The sequence below is a fragment of the Sorex fumeus genome, unplaced genomic scaffold (assembly GCF_029834395.1).
Source record: "Sorex fumeus unplaced genomic scaffold, SorFum_2.1 ptg000047l, whole genome shotgun sequence".
NCBI lineage: Eukaryota > Metazoa > Chordata > Mammalia > Eulipotyphla > Soricidae > Sorex > Sorex fumeus.
In genome coordinates, this window is record NW_026606104.1 from 42,045,690 (window position 1) to 42,062,672 (window position 16,983).

General features: G+C 53.6%; 1 protein-coding gene across 1 annotated transcript in view; it reads left to right on the forward strand.

Annotated features, from left to right (window-relative positions):
- The window catches only part of MAN1C1 (mannosidase alpha class 1C member 1), a 157,435-nt gene that overhangs the window by 110,422 nt on the left and 30,030 nt on the right, over positions 1-16,983 (forward strand). The window contains exons 3-4 of the mRNA XM_056123278.1: positions 13,728-13,843; positions 15,959-16,039. Of these exons, the coding sequence (XP_055979253.1) occupies positions 13,728-13,843; positions 15,959-16,039 (197 nt within the window). The remainder of the gene's footprint in view (positions 1-13,727; positions 13,844-15,958; positions 16,040-16,983) is intronic.

Genomic DNA, 16,983 nt, shown 5'->3' on the forward strand with positions numbered 1-16,983 from the left:
GATCTCAGTGACAGAGACAACAGAGACTTACTTGTTGCTCCTGCCCAGTCAGGGATAATGGATGGAGACGCCATTGTCTTCGGACCATAGCTTCCAAAGTTGGGGGATCCCGGGGTGGTCTTTGCAAGCAAGCCTACCCATTTCTCCTCTCGGAGCCTATTTCTCACATGCATATGGTTCAAGGAGGTGACAAGTAGGAGAGGTGTTAGGCCAACAGAAGTGCAGCAGGGCCTTGGCACGACTGTGCCCGCCACCTCCTGGCAGTTATTTCCTTCCTTTCAGTGCCCCATAGAGCCCTGCAAACCCTCCCATCCAACCCAAGGTAGTGCGTCAGGCTCCTGCCACAGGCAGCTGCTCTGGGCAGCATAGGACAGGCTCTGGGGGGCTGAAATCATTCACAACTTTTCCAAGGGGCGGGTACCCCATTTTAGAGAGGAGGAAGCCGCCTCTCTGAGAGACAAAAATTGGGCGAGAGCACCCCAGCTCCCAAACAGCAGAGACAAATTCCAACGCCAGGTCTTGTATGCTCTCAGCCGAGACATAACCACTGGGTAAATGTCTCCCTTTTATTAGCACCTGTCACAATACATCACAATTATTCATTTACTTAATCATTTGCTGCGAATGTGCTGACTTCCTGCAGAAGCAGCTGCCGGCTCCCTGAGGGCAGGCGTCAGAGTGATCCCTCCCAGAGTCGCCCCTCGCCGCCATCCCCTCCACCACACCACGGTTTGGGTGGTATTTCTGCCCCCTCGAATCAATCCTTAGAGCCCTCTACCAGAACCAGAAATTCCTCTGATTACCGTCCATCTTAATCCCCTCCCTGCTTGCCTGTCAGTTTTTGAAAGTTAACCTGAAAGCATTTGGAAATGATCTGAGAGGCATACACCAGCCTTCTCTGCGCATGATTAAGTACGATGGCTTTTTAATGATTGGAGCTGTGCCCGCGGTGGATGGGCAGAAATGGATTACCATATATTTCTGAGAACGGTGCCGCCGAAATCAGGCTGGTTCCATTTCCTCCATCTTCCACACAAAGCGCTGCCTAGAGAATGACAAATCCTCAGGGTGGGCATCCTTGGGCGGCTGGAGGGTGACGCCTCCCCAGTTCCGAGAAGTGCTGGCCATGAAGCCCCCCAGGGAGTTTGAGCCTGAGGAAATTGAACTGTGTGTTTTCTCTGAAGCAGACAGAGCTGCCGTGTGGGGGGGTGGTAGGATTGCTGCCTTTGTGAATTGCTCTGGCCCGCACAATTGTCACAAGCCATTTTCACCCTGGAGCGCATTGGGATGGTCATGTCAGCAGCAGAGGGTGGTTGGGAAAATGGGGCTCTCCCTACTCATCCCATCCACAGCACCTTTCTCATCATTCTCCTTCCCGCTGCCCGCTGGGGAGCCCTGTTCAGCTCCCCCAAGTTTCTGTAAATTCAGTGTGTTGTGGTGGTCGTGGGGAGGAAAAGCAGTGGTTAATCAGGGGTCCCTTTTGACACACACAGACTCATGGCTCAGAGAGGTGAAGCCACTGGGCTTCGGTCACACTGCTGGTAAGACGAAGAGCCCAGGCTCAAACATTAGATCATTAGAACCCTGTGATTTTTTCCACACTCACTGCTGCCTCTAAAAAACAAATCCAATGAAATCTGCAGAAAGGAGACCCACAGGCATCCCTCTTGGGGGGGCTCTTCCCCGGTAACGCTGGGGACCTGTGCTGGTGCTGGGGACCAGATAGGAGTTGGCCACATGCACGGCAGGTGCCTCACCACCTGTACTACCTACCTCTTAGCCTAGTTACACTGAAAGTGGGAGAAAAAAAAGCCAACCACGGCTTCCCTGTCCACCTCCAAGGTGATTTAGGTTCTCAGGTGAATTAGTTAATCAAGGTCCCAGCTGGGAGGAGTCGGGTAAGATTAGAATCTGCCTGACTCCGAAATAGTTTCTTCCCCTGTCCTCCATCCTGGAACTCCTCCACACTGACTAGGTGTTCAGCACAGAAAAGCCTGTCCATGGGGGTTCTGCAATGCTTTTAGTTACGGGAAAGTTTCTATGAGCTTCTGGAAAGGGACCTATGGCCCCAGCAGAACAAAGGCCCTGATTGGATGGGGGAGGTCTGATCCCCTCTGCACAAGGTTCCAGGGATGATGGGGGCCATCCTGAGCCTGTGGAGAGAGGGACGTTTGGTCCAGCCTCTGGTCGCATATCCTCCGGCTCCATCTCAGTGCTCTCTTGGTTACTTAGAACCTCCGAGGGTGCCTATGGCTCATGCCTTCCTTCCAGCCTCCCTGTCAGTCAAAGACACCAGCCAGCGTGGGCCGGTGCCCACACTGGGACCCAGAGGTCTCAGGAGAAAGCCCAACCCCCCAGGGGCTCTGGATGGCTGATGGGAGGGAGGGGTGCTGGACGGGTATGCATGGGAGGGGTTCTTGCAGGGAGAAGCGCCCCCCAACACCCCCCCAGCCCTGCTCTGCTCTTTTCATTATCCCACGCTGGACTCTATGACTAGGCATCATTTCCGTTGAAGACCTTTTGGAGCCTCACTTGGTAGTGCTCAGGGCTATTTCTGGCATATTGCTGGGGTGGTGGGGAGCAGGAGGTGCCAGGGACTGAGCATGCAGTGAAGTTCTCTCCCCATCTCCACACTGATTATTGTTCCTCTCCTGTGAGGAGGGGTGCATTGGCAGTGCATTTAGAACCCCACATTCTATAAGCAAATCTTCTGGGCTTCATCTGCCCTGGGTCAAGGTCTTGGAGCATCATAGACTTGGCAAGTCTCATGGCCAAGTCTGAAGTCAAGAGCGAAGTTAAGTTTCCCACCCACTAGGAGGCAAGGGCAGGAGAATGGTGGGCAGACCAGGATGCTTATTTCTCCCCTGGCGGTGGGAGTCAGCATCGGGGAAGCCTCAGACCAGCAGGCAAAAGCCATAGGCTGCTGGGACCCCAGAGCTGCTGAGAGCAGCAGCCGGGCCTCAGTGACCCACAATGAGCAGACAAGGAAGGGACGGGCTTTTGTCCTCTGCGAGGCAGGAAGTGCAGTGACAAGGCCACTGCCTGCTGTTTCAGTCCCACCTTCCTGCAGCGCTTGTCTCCTGACAGGCTCGAAAGCTGGGCCACGCTTCCCACTGGGCCAAGGAGCTGCAGAGATCTTAGCCGTGCCAGCCCAAGGGTAGCTTCCTTCCTAGTGACGCTGATGCGTCCCTCTCTTGATCAAGTGCCCGCAGAGTGCTCTTTGTACACATCTCACTGAACTGCCCACACTGGCCCCTCAAGGAGACCTCATTTCCCCTTCATCTGAGGCCCCAACAGAGAAAGCCGTTTGTCCAAGACCTTACAGCTAGAAAGGGGCAGAGCTGGGAGCAGAGTCAAGTCCTCGGGGTCATGTGGTGAGGAAGGTGTGTCCGACTCCAGCTCTGCCAGGCTCTGAGCTGCTCCTAGGCAGTGGCCTCGGTTCATTCTCCTCTCCCAGAGGTGCTCGAGACAAAAGCAGTTTACACCTGTTCCTTAGGGCTATTGGAAGGAAGGTTTTATTATTATTATTTTTTAATTTGGAGGGGTTTCATTTGGGGGCAACCTCTGGCTCTGTGCTCAGAGGTTTCTTCTTACGGTGTTCTAGAGGACTACGAGTTGCTGGGGATCAAATCAGGGCTGCGGCTTGCAAAGCATGCACTGAGCAATCTCTCCAGTCCCAGGGGGAGTTTTTAAATAAAAAAGTCCAGGTCAGACAGCACCCCCAGCTTTTAGTTAAAAGCAGACCAAACATTCACATTTTTCAAGCATCCTATTTTCCGCCAAAGAGCCCTGCCCCATGTGCTATGGCCACAAACCGTGTCCAGTCATTGTCGTGGGGAACCACCATGGCAGCCACAGAAAATACCCTCCAGCTGGCCATGGCAGCAGAGCGTGGCATCTGCTTGGGAAGGGTGAAAGGAGCTATTAGTTCCACCAGGGCCCTGCCACTGTCTGCAATTTTCCGTCTTGCTCGCCTGCCATGAACAGTGGCCACTATGGTGTGGCATGTGTATTGCTGAAGCCAAGAGACCTTGGAACATGTTGGTAGAACATCATGGATGTTTCCCCCAAGAGCTCACTCACCCCCCATGACCTCTGTTCTCACCATCTCTGTGCCTGCCAGGCTGCTGGAAGGACCTGGAACAGCCCCGGCCCAGAAGTCCCAGGTGCATCCGCTGAGCTGGACAGGGGCATGAGAGCAGGTGTTCGGCAGAGTCCCCACCACAGAGCCGGGCGGGCACACTGCAGTGGCGGGAGACAGCTGGCTCTCACAGGGATGTGGTGTGAGAAGACTCAGGCCAAAGCTCAAGCCATGTCCTCAGCGTGAGCCAAGCCAGCTCTGAAAACAGAGACCCTCCAGGGCCTTTGGGAAGTGGCGGATGGGGGTAGTAGGGCCTCACACACAGCAGGACCAACCAGGTGAGGCTGGCGAGGTTGCCAAGGCCCGCCCCAGCCTCCAGCACACTCTACCCAGAACCACATACTTAGAGGAAAGGTGCTTGCAGGCTTGTAAAGAGCACAGGGTGTTGTTCTGATCATCTTGTATTAGGGTTATCTATGAGCCTTCTATGGTTTCTTGAAATAGTTTCTGTGACCCTGGTATTCTCCTACCCTTACTTTCGGTGTCAGTGACCAGGGGCTGGTCAGTGACCAGTCCACATTCAGTTCTCACTAAGCTAGCACATTTGTGGGGAAGTGTGCTCGCCAGACGTCATGCCCATAAGTTGTGGTGTCCGAAGAGCACACACTTTGTTGTGGCACCAGGCTCGCACTCTGCACGGGGACAGTGCTGACAATGGAACTGCTAGCCTTATTTCTCACAATCTGATGCCTAAAAGGCAGTGCTCTGCCACTGACCCATCCTCTGACCCTTCCTAAAAATATTTTTTGTACTTCCTGAAACCTCAAGAACCTTTTACTTGGAAGCACTCAACTTCTGAACACAACCTTCTATGATAACACAGCCTTCTATGATTCTTGGAAAAACCATGAATAAAAGTGCCAGGAAAAATATTCCTGCTGGAGGAAAAATACAATAACAAAACTAAAACCCCAGACGCAATCGACAGGGAGAGGTCCTGATCCCTAAAAGGACTGCACACAATCAGACCTTGCCACACCTGCTGATACGGCTTGAAACAATGTACTTGGGGGTGGAGAGAATATCACTTTAATTAATCTTCCTCCAAACTCACAGGGTGGAACACTCCAGTTGTTACTGCTGCAAAATCAATTATACCAGAACTTAGTGACTTAAAACAATGGCTGTGTGATGCTCGCAGACTCACTGGCTGAGGAATTCACAAAGTGCACAGGGAGAGCTGCTTGTCTCTGTCCGGTGATGAATGGGCCTCTGCTGGGAAGGCTTGCGGCTGAGAGCGGCTTGACAGCTGGAACCATCTGGAAGTGTTTCCATTCACTTGTGTAGAAATGCTGCTGGCTGTTGACTGGACCTCACGTGCCCGTCAGGGACATCCATGTGGTCTTCCTGTGTACCCTTGCGGGCGACCTTGGGCTCCGACACATTATGGTGGCCTGGTCTGGCCTGGAACCCCACGCTGTTCCCACTCTGTTCTCTGGTCTGCGCTGTGAGGACAAGAGTGACGTCAGGAGTGTCCTCGTGGGGTATGGGGCAGTGAGGGAGCGAGGGACCCACCATGCAGCACCTTGCAGCATGGGGAAGCTGAGATAAACACTTATGCTGTTTCTTTATCGCTTAAGAAAGGTCTCTGTGGATTATAGTATCAAATTAAATGCGACTATTAGTGAGTGGCTCTGGGGATACTGTGGTAATAGGCTATGCCACGGGTGATTTTTCCCCTTCTAAATATTCTTCCTGGAGCTCGTGTTACCCAGACGTGCCTGTGTCTCTTTGCTAATATAATGTCACATGTAACTTTCATCCTCAGTAATCGGCTAGAGTCAGGGGAACGGATTAATCTGAGACCAGGAGGGCAGGGTGGGTCCTGACCAGGGAGCCCAGGGAAGGAGGCTCAAGGAGCGTGGAGATGGACATCTGCGTAACAAATAGTTTTGCTCTGGTCAGTGGCTCAGGGCCCAGCTCCCCAGCCCATCTGGCCTGTGATGGTGGGAGGGTGTCCTCTGGAGACTAGCACCAGCCCCTGGACCTGGTCCCTGAAGATGCCTGCCTGGGAGCTGAGTATGTAGAACACAGTGCTCACAGGGTACCAGACACTAAGAGCCAGGCATGAGCCATCTCCCCCTACAAGCCTCTCTCCACCCAGAGGGGCCTTTGGTTCCCAAATCTCTACAGAGGGGCTGCGAGTTTCTGGTTCGTGAGTTGAGGGGAGGTTTAGGAAGCAAGGAAGCAGATTCGTGTGGAAGGGCCCTGGGGAAAAAGTGGGGGGGGGGGCTGGAGCAATAGCACAGTGGGTAGGGCATTTGCCTTGCACGCAGCCGACCCAGGTTCGATTCCCAGCATCCCATATGGTCCCCCAAGCAACGCCAGGAGTGATTCCTGAGTGCAGAGCCAGGAGGAGTAACCCCTGAGCATCGGCTGGGTGTGACCCAAAAAGCAAAAAAGAAAAAAATGGGTGGGGAAGCGGTGAAAATAAGTGGGGGTGGGAGACAGGGAGACAGGGCGAGAGGTTAGGGGGGCAGGCAATAGAGGGTAAGAGGTTAGGGGGCGGGAGGCAGAGGGTGAGAGGTTGGGGGGGGCGAGGTGCTCTTTCAGTGCCAGGACCATGGGGGAGCAGTCTGGGAAGGATCCAGGAGTCCTAGATCCTAGATCCTGAGAGGAAGCCAGAACAAGATCACTCCAGACCTCAGAGTACAGGGAAGGGTTCCGAGCAAGAGGCACATTTGGCTTGCCTTTTTATTATTTTTTAATTTTCTAAAATACTTTTGGTTTTGGGGTCACGCCTAGTGATGGCGATGCTCAGGGGTTATCCTGGCTCTGTACTCAGGAATCATTCCTAACAGTGAATCAGTCCTGCCTGGTCAGGACCCACCCTGCCCTCCTGGACTCAGTTTAATCCATTCCCCTGACTCTGCTCAATTACTGAGGATGAGGGATTGCTAAATTTTATTTTATTTTTATAAAGCAGTTCACTATAATTGATTACATTTAATATTCGGACACTAATTCCACCACCATTACACCTTCCCACCACCATATTTCAGATGTTTCTATACCAAATCCCAACCCCTGCCCCAAGACAGGACCAAAATTATTTATCTATTTGCTATGAATAAACAGCTGAAAATGATCCAAAAATGTTTCCTTAGAGGAAAGTATGTGAAGATTGTTGTATTTCACCCAGAGGTTATTAAACCATTCTAAAAGAGATTACTATCATGTTGTTAAAGTTTGAGCCTCATGTGCATGTGTGTGTGTGTGTGTGTGTGTGTGTGTGTACAAATATATTTCCCCCCAAAGATTGGTTGCCGTCTACTTTAAACCCCATCAGATGTGGTACACTACTCTTGGAATATTAGTGGGTGTCAAGTATGAGATGTTGCGCAGCCACATCTGCGGTGGCATGATCCAGGTTTTTGGCTGCCGGGGCTGGCTCCTAGGGGTGGCAAGGGCCTCACCGGCCCCACTCTGGGTTGCCCCGAAGGAAACAGCCTGGTGTGGGGTCCCACAGCATGACTATGACACATCGTTTTATGTTCTCTTCCAAGAGATTTATAGTGAGTCTCTGAATCATGGTCATTGATGAAATTATGTGGCGCCAGTCAGAGGTGGCTTGTGGGTGTGACTGCCGAGTTGCAGTGGGGACATAGGTGGTGGTTACCCATTCCTGGTTCCATTGAACCTGAATTTTCAGTCACAAGTCCCACATACCTGGGTTTTCTAAGGATTCCCTCTGGGTGAGGCTCGACCTGAGCATGTGGAGAGTGGCCGTGAGCGTGGTAGTGGTTGAGTCCTGGAGGTTTTCAGCTGCCGGGGCTGTCTCCTAGGGGCTGAGTTTGAGGGTTTTGTGTGACATTGTATTAGCAAAGAGAAACAGGCAATCCATTTCTAACAGTGCTCAGGAGACCATATGGGATGCCAGTGATCAAACCCAGGTCAGCTGTGCACAAAGCAAGTGCCCTACCCGCTGTACTATCACTCCAGCCCCCCTTGACTTGCCCCTTTAAAGGATCCCTCTGGTTTCCATGTTGCAGACAGTTAAGGCATGGAGGATGAGGAAGGGTAGAAACCAAGGGGGACAGCTCTTGGAATGCATCCAGCAGAGAGAAGGCGGTGACAGGACAGAGGTCAGAACATGGAGCATGTGGAAACTGGACAGCGCCTGGAAATTGCCAATAAACCTACCAGGATTTGCTGTGGGAGTAGAGGTGGGGGCGAAGTCAGGGCTTGGAGCCTGTGAGAGCAGGGGCTGGCATGAGCGAGGCAGGAGGTCAGTGGGAGGGTAGGCCAGGTGAGGAGAGCAGGACCTGCTTTCAGAGAAGCTAAAGATGCAGTGGTTGCAGATCCGAGTGGAAACAGAGCAGTTGGGGGGTGGAGGGTGGTGATTTCAGGGTTTAGGGGAAAGGTCTCTGCTGGAGATTTTAATCTGGGGATCATTAGCAAATGGTGTTTAAAGCTGTGAGAGCAGATTGCACAATTAGAAGAATAAAGGAGGATAGGGAAAAGGCCACAGAAAGAGCTGGGGACTGCCCCCATATGGAGAGAAAGAGACTAGTGGGAGGAAGTCACCCAGGGTGAGACAAGAACTCATCAAAGGCCCCAGCCCCCCCCCCCGCCCCCGACACAGGGACCAGGTGGACCTGCCCTCCTGCCTCTCTCCCCCAGCAGTGCCCCCTGGTGCCCCCTCATCTGAGGGCCACTGCCCTTACAGAGGACAGTGACACATCAGGGGCAGGTTCCTTTATGGTAGGAAAAGACTGAGCTTCGGGTGGGACCTGAAGTGATGGCACAGTGGTTAAGGAATTTTCTTTATACATAGCTGACCCAGGTTTGATCCCTGGCACCCCAGATGGTCCCCTTGAGCCCCGCCAGGAGTGAACCCTGAATGCAGAGCCAGGAGTAAGCCCTGAGCACAATCACATGTGCCCCTGCCCCACCAAAAAATAAATAAATAAATAAATAAATAGACTGGGCAGGGAGTGCACTGTGCTAAAGGCAAGGGCGGCATTCTCAGAGGAACCAGCTAAGGGGGAGACTGTGCCTCACTTCAGGGACACATGACCTTTGGGATGAGCTCTCGGCCTTTCACAGTATTCCTGATGGGAGACCCCAAAACAGGACTCGAGAAGAATCACAAAGTTGGTATGTGAGGATGTGCAGGGCATGGCGAGTGGCCCAGGTTGTTTAGGGACTCTTGACTTCAAGGTTGCAGGGGGTCAGGGACGAGAGATATAGGTCAAACTATCCAGTGGACCATGTGACCAAGCTCCATGGTGCAGGTGAGGGTTCAGAACCCAGCAGAAAATGCTGGGGCTGCCCTTTGGGCAGAAAGCAGACAGGGTAGAATCAGGGAAGACCGCTTGTGGGAGGAAGTCCTTGAAGAATATGCATGCTTGCAGTGCTCAGGCAGACTGAGGTGGCAGAGGAGACCACACACAACAAGGTGTGGAGGCAGGAGACTTGAAAGCCATCAGACTTTTGGTGGTGGTGAAGGGGCAGTGACCATGTAAGTCAGAACCATGGACATTAACACTGCTGTAAGCTTGTGACCTAAACTGCAATAAAAACCTGAGAAGGAGAAAAGCGTGCCAGGAAGCAGAACTTAATGGGGATGAGATCAGCCGGATCATTGCAGTCAGACTAAGAGCCTTCATTCCGCTTGGGCCGGGCGCTGGGAAGCCAGGGCAGGCGTCAGAGCCAGGGAGACCCAGGGGATCTGGCTTCTGGAAGAAGGGCCAGGCTGCATGGGGGAGGAGAGTCAGGGCGAGAAGGGCCTTTGGGGGCCCAGGTCCAGGTGGGTGGGTGAAGGCTCTGCAGGGACTTGGCTGTGGCCCAGGTGATGTGTTTCCTTTCAGCTGGGCCCTGAGGGCTGAGGTGCTCAGCCATTGGACACAAGCTGCATGATCACCAGCATGGGCAAAAAAATGGAAAACTGGTAAGGCTGCGGGTTTCACAGGCTGCCATCTCATGCCCAAACAGCCAGAAGGGCAGCAAAGAGGTTAGTCCCACGGTGACCCCATGGGACTTTGTGGGGGGATGGAACAGGGACACACTGCGTATGGTGGCATTAGGCACATGCATACCCCTTGGCATGCCAGGTCTTTCCCATTCACCATCCCATACCCTCCCAACAGTCAAACTAGTTAGGTCCCACTGTCACCCCCATTTTACAGGTGAGGAAGCTGAGGCTCAGAGAGGTACTGCAACTTGCCCTGGCACGTAGCTAGTGCAGGAGGGAACCAAGATCGGAACCTGCATCTCCCTGGCCAAGCCCCTGTTTCTTTCTTTTTTTTTTAATTTAAAATTTTACTTTCATAAGTTCGTTCATGTTAATTGATTACATTCAGTATTTCAACACCAGTCTCACCATCATTACACCTTCCTACCACCATCATTTCGAATTTTCCCGCCACTGTTCAAGCCTGCCTGCCACAGGCAGATGCTTAGATAATTTATTTTCTGTTGTTGGCTGGAGCGATAACACAGCGGGTAGGGCGTCTGCCTTGCACGCAGCCAACATGGCCAACCCGAGTTCGATTCCTTCGCCCCTCTCGGAGAGCCCGGCAAGCTACCGAGAGTATTCGATATGCCAGACACAGTAACAACAAAGTCTCCAATGGAGACGTTACTGGGCCCGCTCGAGCAAATTGATGATCAACGGGAGGGCCTTTACTTTACTTACTTTACTTACTTGCTTATTATGAGTATCATGAGAGGTCCCGCAGCCACAAAAGCAGCCGCATGCTCTTGGAATTCTAAAATTGTAAATGATTGGCTCATATGCTGCCCGAGCCCATGAGCTGCTTGAGCCCACGTGGCCGAGCACATGTGGTGCCCAAGTATATGTGTTGCCTGCATCTCCCCTCCTGAGATGTGTGCTTTCATGTCTACAATGCTGGGATGTGTCTAGGGGCTCTCTCCACTCTTGGAGAAGCCGCATTCTCTCTTAAGCGTGTTACTCTCTCTCATTCTCTCTCCCTCAAAAACCCTCCAAATAAAATCTATTTACTTAAAAAAAAATTGTAAATGATTGGAATCCGGAGGCATCTCTGTAGGGATCTAATTCATTTTGAGATTTATTTTTGAGTCTCTGCATCAAGGCTTAAATATGGCCTGGAGGTGTTTGGTGGACATGACACCCAGGACCCCGAGGGGGTAGGGAGATGGGAACGGATAAACCCGGATAAACCGTCCTGCTGCCATGTGGCCTTCAGTCCCTGGTCCCATGTACCTGGGTTTTTCTTCTGAAAGTTTGTGGCTGCTGGGGGTTCATCTGGAGTGGGTGCAGCTGGGACACCCACTCCATCTGAGGTTCCCCAGTGAAACCATCTCAGCACAGGATCCAGAGAAATCTCCAGCAAGCTGCTGCCTCCCAGTATTCACTGCTGAGCCTCTGGATCAAGTCCAGTGCCGTGCTTAAAAATGACCGGGAGGCATTTTGTGGGCGTGACAGCCAGGACCCTGAGGGGGCAGGGAGATGGGACAGGCCCATGTTTCAAGGAGCACTAAGGGACCTCAGAATAAGAAGAGTAAACTAGCTTCCCAAGCACTTCCTGTGTGCAGGGCACAGGCTGATGCCTTGCTCGGAGAACTTTAGGCCAAGCTTGGGTATGATGCCTTTTCCCGAGCCCAGTGTTCCCTGGGCTCTAGCCTGGTGTTCTGAATCTCCTTTTCACAGATGGGAACTTTGATACTTAGAGCAGATGTGTGGTTAACCCAACTGGGATTTGAACCCAGGACCCTGTCCTTTTATCTCACCTCCCTGCAGCCTGCCCTGGCAGGGGAGACCTTTGTGATCTTCAGGAGCTGGGAGCCGAGATGAGGAGAGGGGGGTGCTTCTGGAGTAGGCCCAGGCTTGGGGAGCCTCCAAGCTGGCAGCCTGATAGTTTGTGCCCATTGCCCTTTGCCTATAAATAGTGGGTCTGTTGCTGAAGGGCATTTGCCTCTGAGGAGCTGCCCCAGGCTACTGCACATACTGGCAGGGTGAAATTGGGGATAGGGCCTTCTCCCCGCCCTGCCTGGCTGCTGGCTAACCTCTGGCCTGAAATGAAAGCTTTTCAATCAGTGCATTGGTGGCCGGCAGCCCAGCTATGTGGAGGGTAGCGGGGGCTGGGGGAACCTGAGAACAGGGACAGAACCTTGCCAACAAATCTCTTAGCGAGCTGCCTTCTCAGCTTGCCACCTCCGGAGCCTTTGGGAAGGAAAGCTGGTCACGAGGAGCCTTGGCTGCCCTCCCAGCCCAACTGAGACCTCCAGGCTGAGGCTAGGCTCAGGGGAAGGAGGGTCAGCGGGGTGAAAAATCCAGGTGGCCCGGGGCAGAGTTCAGAAATCAGATACTCTGGGCGCGTCTTTAGTGGCCCTCAGAAAGGGGGTGGGAGGCCTTTTCTTCAGGCCTTCCATCATAATTTCTGTTCCTCCACCTCCCCAGCAGGTGGCCCAGGGTTAGCAATTCGATCAGGGAATGTTTCAGAGAGAGGGAGCTCATAGGCCCCGCGTACCTGGAAAATGATGCATCAGATTTTCTTGGGGTTCCCCTCCTCCGTGGGTCAGGCCCTGGGCGTGTTCCGCTTGCTCCCAGAACGTCTATTCATAAACATCATTCCATGAGCAGGAGAAATTTAAAAGTCCCAAAGTCCCAGCTCTCAGAGATAACCACTGACTTGTTCCCTGCCAGACAGGTTCATACTTTTGGCACAAAAGAAATAAATTATGCTCTGCTTGTTTTTAGAATTTTATTTTTACATTTAACAGATCTGTCTGTGTTCCCCCATAAGCAGACCTACCCCACCTCTGCAGGTGCCTGGGCCACTGTTTAGTATAATGAATTTCCCATTATTGGATTTGGTTTCTTTTTCCTAGAACTCTCCCCCTTCACCCCCACACTATATATAGTGCTGCAGGCAATGCCCTCCTGAATAGATATTAATGAACACTTTTCTGTAATTTCTTAAAAGAAAAACTGGAAGTAGGCCTCACTCAGCAGGACTCAGGGCTTTCTCCTGGCTCTGTGCTCTGGGGTTACTCCTGGCTCTGTAATCAAGGGTCCATTAGTGGTGCCAGGGATTGACCTAGGGTTGGCTGCTTGCAAGGCAATAAATAAATACATCTAGACCTACCCTTAAATAAAATAAGGAATCACAGAAAAAAAGAATTGGCACATCTGTAAAAATTATTTAATCCAAATGCCCATACACATCCTCCCACCCACACACACACAGAGCACCTCAGAAAGTGGCGAACCTCTAACTAGCAATGGCGGAGTGACTTGCTGACCATCATCTGGAATATGGCTCCATTCATGAACTTGGCCTTCCCCACCTACTGCCAGCTCTTTGCTGCCCAAGGAGAAGCAGGACCTGGAGGGACTCTGGGATTTGAATGAGCCTTGGAGAGTGGTGGCCATGGAGTACCTGACAATCATTCCTGGGCCAACCTTGGCCTCAGAGCCTGCCCAGGCATTTAAAGGTCCCCTGGGGAATAAAGAAGGGACGGCAGGGGGCGGGGGGAGGGGGGAGGAGGGAAGCTGTGTGTGTCCATGTGTGTTCATTAGTGAGCACATGCGCCTGTGTGGGTTGGCATGGAAATTGGGCATGACCCTGGATCACAATTTTCACTGTCTGTCCTGCAGGAGGCCTCAATGGGGCCACGGTCATCGACTCCCTGGACACCCTGTACCTCATGGAGCTGAAAGAGGAGTTCCAGGAGGCCAAGGCCTGGGTTGAGGAGAGCTTCCACCTGAACGTGGTAAGTCCGAGGCCCTCAATGGCTTGGCGTCATGAAGACCTAAGAGGTCAGGGGTCACCTCCGCCTGTCGTGTCTGAGACCAGCAGTGTAGCTCAGCAGAGCAGTCCCAGGACCAGGCTCCATGCTCTGTGCCACCCCCAAAGACCCACCCTAAGGCAGGGGGCACCCACTCTCTGGCTGTGCCTGAGTCTGTGCCAGTCTGTCCTCCACCCCTGTGTGACAGGGAGCCATAGCCAGTCCTTCTCTCTAGACACCCGGAATTTGCTTGCCCAGGAGGTCCCTTTGGGGCTGAATCTCCCAGAACTGCAGCAGGGGATAGAATTATTTTAGGCTGAAGTGGAGCCACTTTAAGACCGAAACTCAGCAGGCCTGAGTTTTGGTTTCCCCTATCAGAAAGTCCTGACTTCTCAGAAAACAATATTATCCTGGGCAGATAAACTGACCTGTGGGAACAGCCTATCAGAATAGGGGCCATGGGGAGTGGCGCCCAGCATGTAGAGAGGGCTGAGGGAGTGTTGTCATGGGATAGGACTGGGACCAAGAATTGGAAACATACTGTTGGTCCCTGGAGTCATGGGACAGGTCTGGAGCCAGAATTGGAAACATATTGTCAGTTCCTGGAAAAATGCTGTTATGTAACCAAACCCTATATAAACTGCTCAGAAATTGGACTGAGGCCCTTGTCAAGACTCCACTGTGTTGTGTTGGATGAAACCTGGACCCTAGCTTGAGCTAGCAACAAAGGGGCCTTGCATTTGCATCCTCGCATCTGGTCTGGTCAGTGTGCGAGCGAAACATAACAGTGTGTGGCTGGGGGAAGTGGCTTCTGGCCCCAAGCTGCTCTGACCTGAACTGCCCCAGGAGAGAGGTAGGAGTAGGGGTCTCTCTCCTTAGAGGCCCGTGACCAGGCCTGACACTCTTTTGTTTCCAGCCTGAAGGATGTCCCAGGGCCTCGGGGAAGGGAAGGCCGTGTACCTGTGGGCAGTAAAGTCAGGATCCCAGCCTCAGCCTAGGAGAGGGGCAGAACAGGCACCTCCTGTTGCTCCCAGGGCACCCCACTCTCCAAGGAGAGGCTGCTTCAGTGGTTTTAGGAACTGGAAATGGACACAAACCTGAGTGAACAGAGGTCAGAGCAAAACAGGCCCCTCTGTCTCTCGAACCCCCGCTCTGAGGGGATGGCGGTGGGTTGAGCACCCTCGGGCTAAGAGAGCGGGTTTTAGAAAGCACATGTCAAGGGAAAGCTCTCCTTTAGGATGTGGCTTTAGGGATGAGGCTTATTGTCACTAATAATAAAAGACTGTGACGTGGGAAGGGCATGCTACAGAGGCAATAGCGGCGTCTTTATGAACGCTGCAGCCACGCGTGGCTGGCACGTGGCTGACTCACCCACACCGCTCTGCTCTCAGATCTGCCCTGCTCTGCACGACCAAAGAAAGTCAGAGAGAGGTGGAAAAGTCTTATCTGAAACAAAAGCCCAGAAAGCGGCACAGGTGGGGTTTTCGCCCAGACCATGTCCCCCAGCACCCCTCGTTTGCAGTTCAGACTCCAAGAGGAAAATAGCAATGAAAAAAGGCACTTCTGGAGCTGAGCCCGGAGAGCAGCCAGCCGCCTCTGCCCTCTGCCCAGCCTCGACTGCCCAGAGCCTCCTTAGACGTGAACTCCTGTGTCCCCCACCCCCACCCAGAGGAGTGTCCCCACCAACCCCCTGCTAAGCCCGAGGGCTCCCGTCAGGTGGCAGGGTCGGAACTAGCTGCCTAACTTGCCCTCCTCAGTCTCCGCTTCATCCAGCTGCTCCCCAGGCAGGTCCCGGAGCGCCTTGGAGGACAGCCAGGCCTCACTTTGCTCAGCGTCTCCTGCAAGGGCTGGAGGAGTGAGGACGCCAGCCCAGTGTTTATTTGGAAGGCTGGGAATGTGCGAAGCGGCTGCCGGGCGCAGGTCGCTCCCGCACCTCTGGTGCAGGAATCCCCCACTGGGTAGCTGCGGGAACCTACTGGAGTCAGGCAGGAGGGGGACATTGGGGGTGGGGGAAGAGGGGTGCCTGCCACCCCTGGGAGCCCCGCTCGCCTTGCCCCACCACCCACTGCCCACTGCTTTATCCTTCCTTCTGGTCCACAGAGCGGAGAAGCCTCTTTGTTCGAGGTGAACATCCGGTACGTCGGGGGACTCCTCTCAGCCTTCTACCTGACAGGAGAAGAGGTAGGTGGACTCCTGAGGCCTGGACGGAGTTCTAGATCACCACACCCCTGTTTTCACTGGGGGGCACACATGCCTGGAAGAGGATGTTCCCAGATTCCCACGTCCCTGCGGGGCCCTGCAGCCCCTTGCTCATCTCTAGGGACCTTCGCTTCCTCTGCCTGTGGGGCCCAAGGAGCTCTTAGGTGGTATATTCTGAGCGGGCAGCAGTGGGGCCAGCCCATCCCGCAGCTCTTGGCACAGCCCCGGGAATTGGAGGGCCGGACAGGGGCAGGTTGGGGGAGCCCTGGACCACGGTGTGTAGGACTGTGTTCCAGGGGTGTGTGGAGTCAAGACCATTCTTTCCTCTTTCCTCTCCCCGGCGCATTGTCTTGGCCTTCTCCACAGCCACCCTGCGGCCTGTCCTCCTGGGCCAAGCACCTGCTCTGGGTCTCAAGGCAGTAGCAGGGGTGGTAGGGCAGCCTCTACTGGCCATACGTGTAAGCCGAGATCCAGGTGAACGATCCAGAGCCCAGGGCTGGATGTCATGCCCACACTCTCCCAGCTGTGGCCTCCAGCCAGTGCCTTCTCTCAGCGTCCCCGCTTCCTCTCTTCCTTCCCCGCTGACACAGCAATGTTCCAGCAGTCCCTTGGATCAAAGAGCTCTTGTGCAGTAGGACGGGAGGGAAGGGCATGACCCCACGATTGACCTGCTCCAAAGCTCCTATTCTCTGCACTGTAGCAGAATCCAGAGACCACTGGGCCTGTATAATTGCAGTGTCTGTCGCCCCTTATCAGCTCCCCTGAAGCCACAGCTCAGGTGACTGGACCCCTGGGTTATCAGCCATCACCCACATGGGCTCCCTCTAATCCAGGAGGCCTGTACTGTGGAGTGCAGCCCCTGCCCTGCCCCGTCGAGCCCCAGACGGAAGTAGTGAGGGCCAGTGAGCATCAGGGGCAGTGCCAAG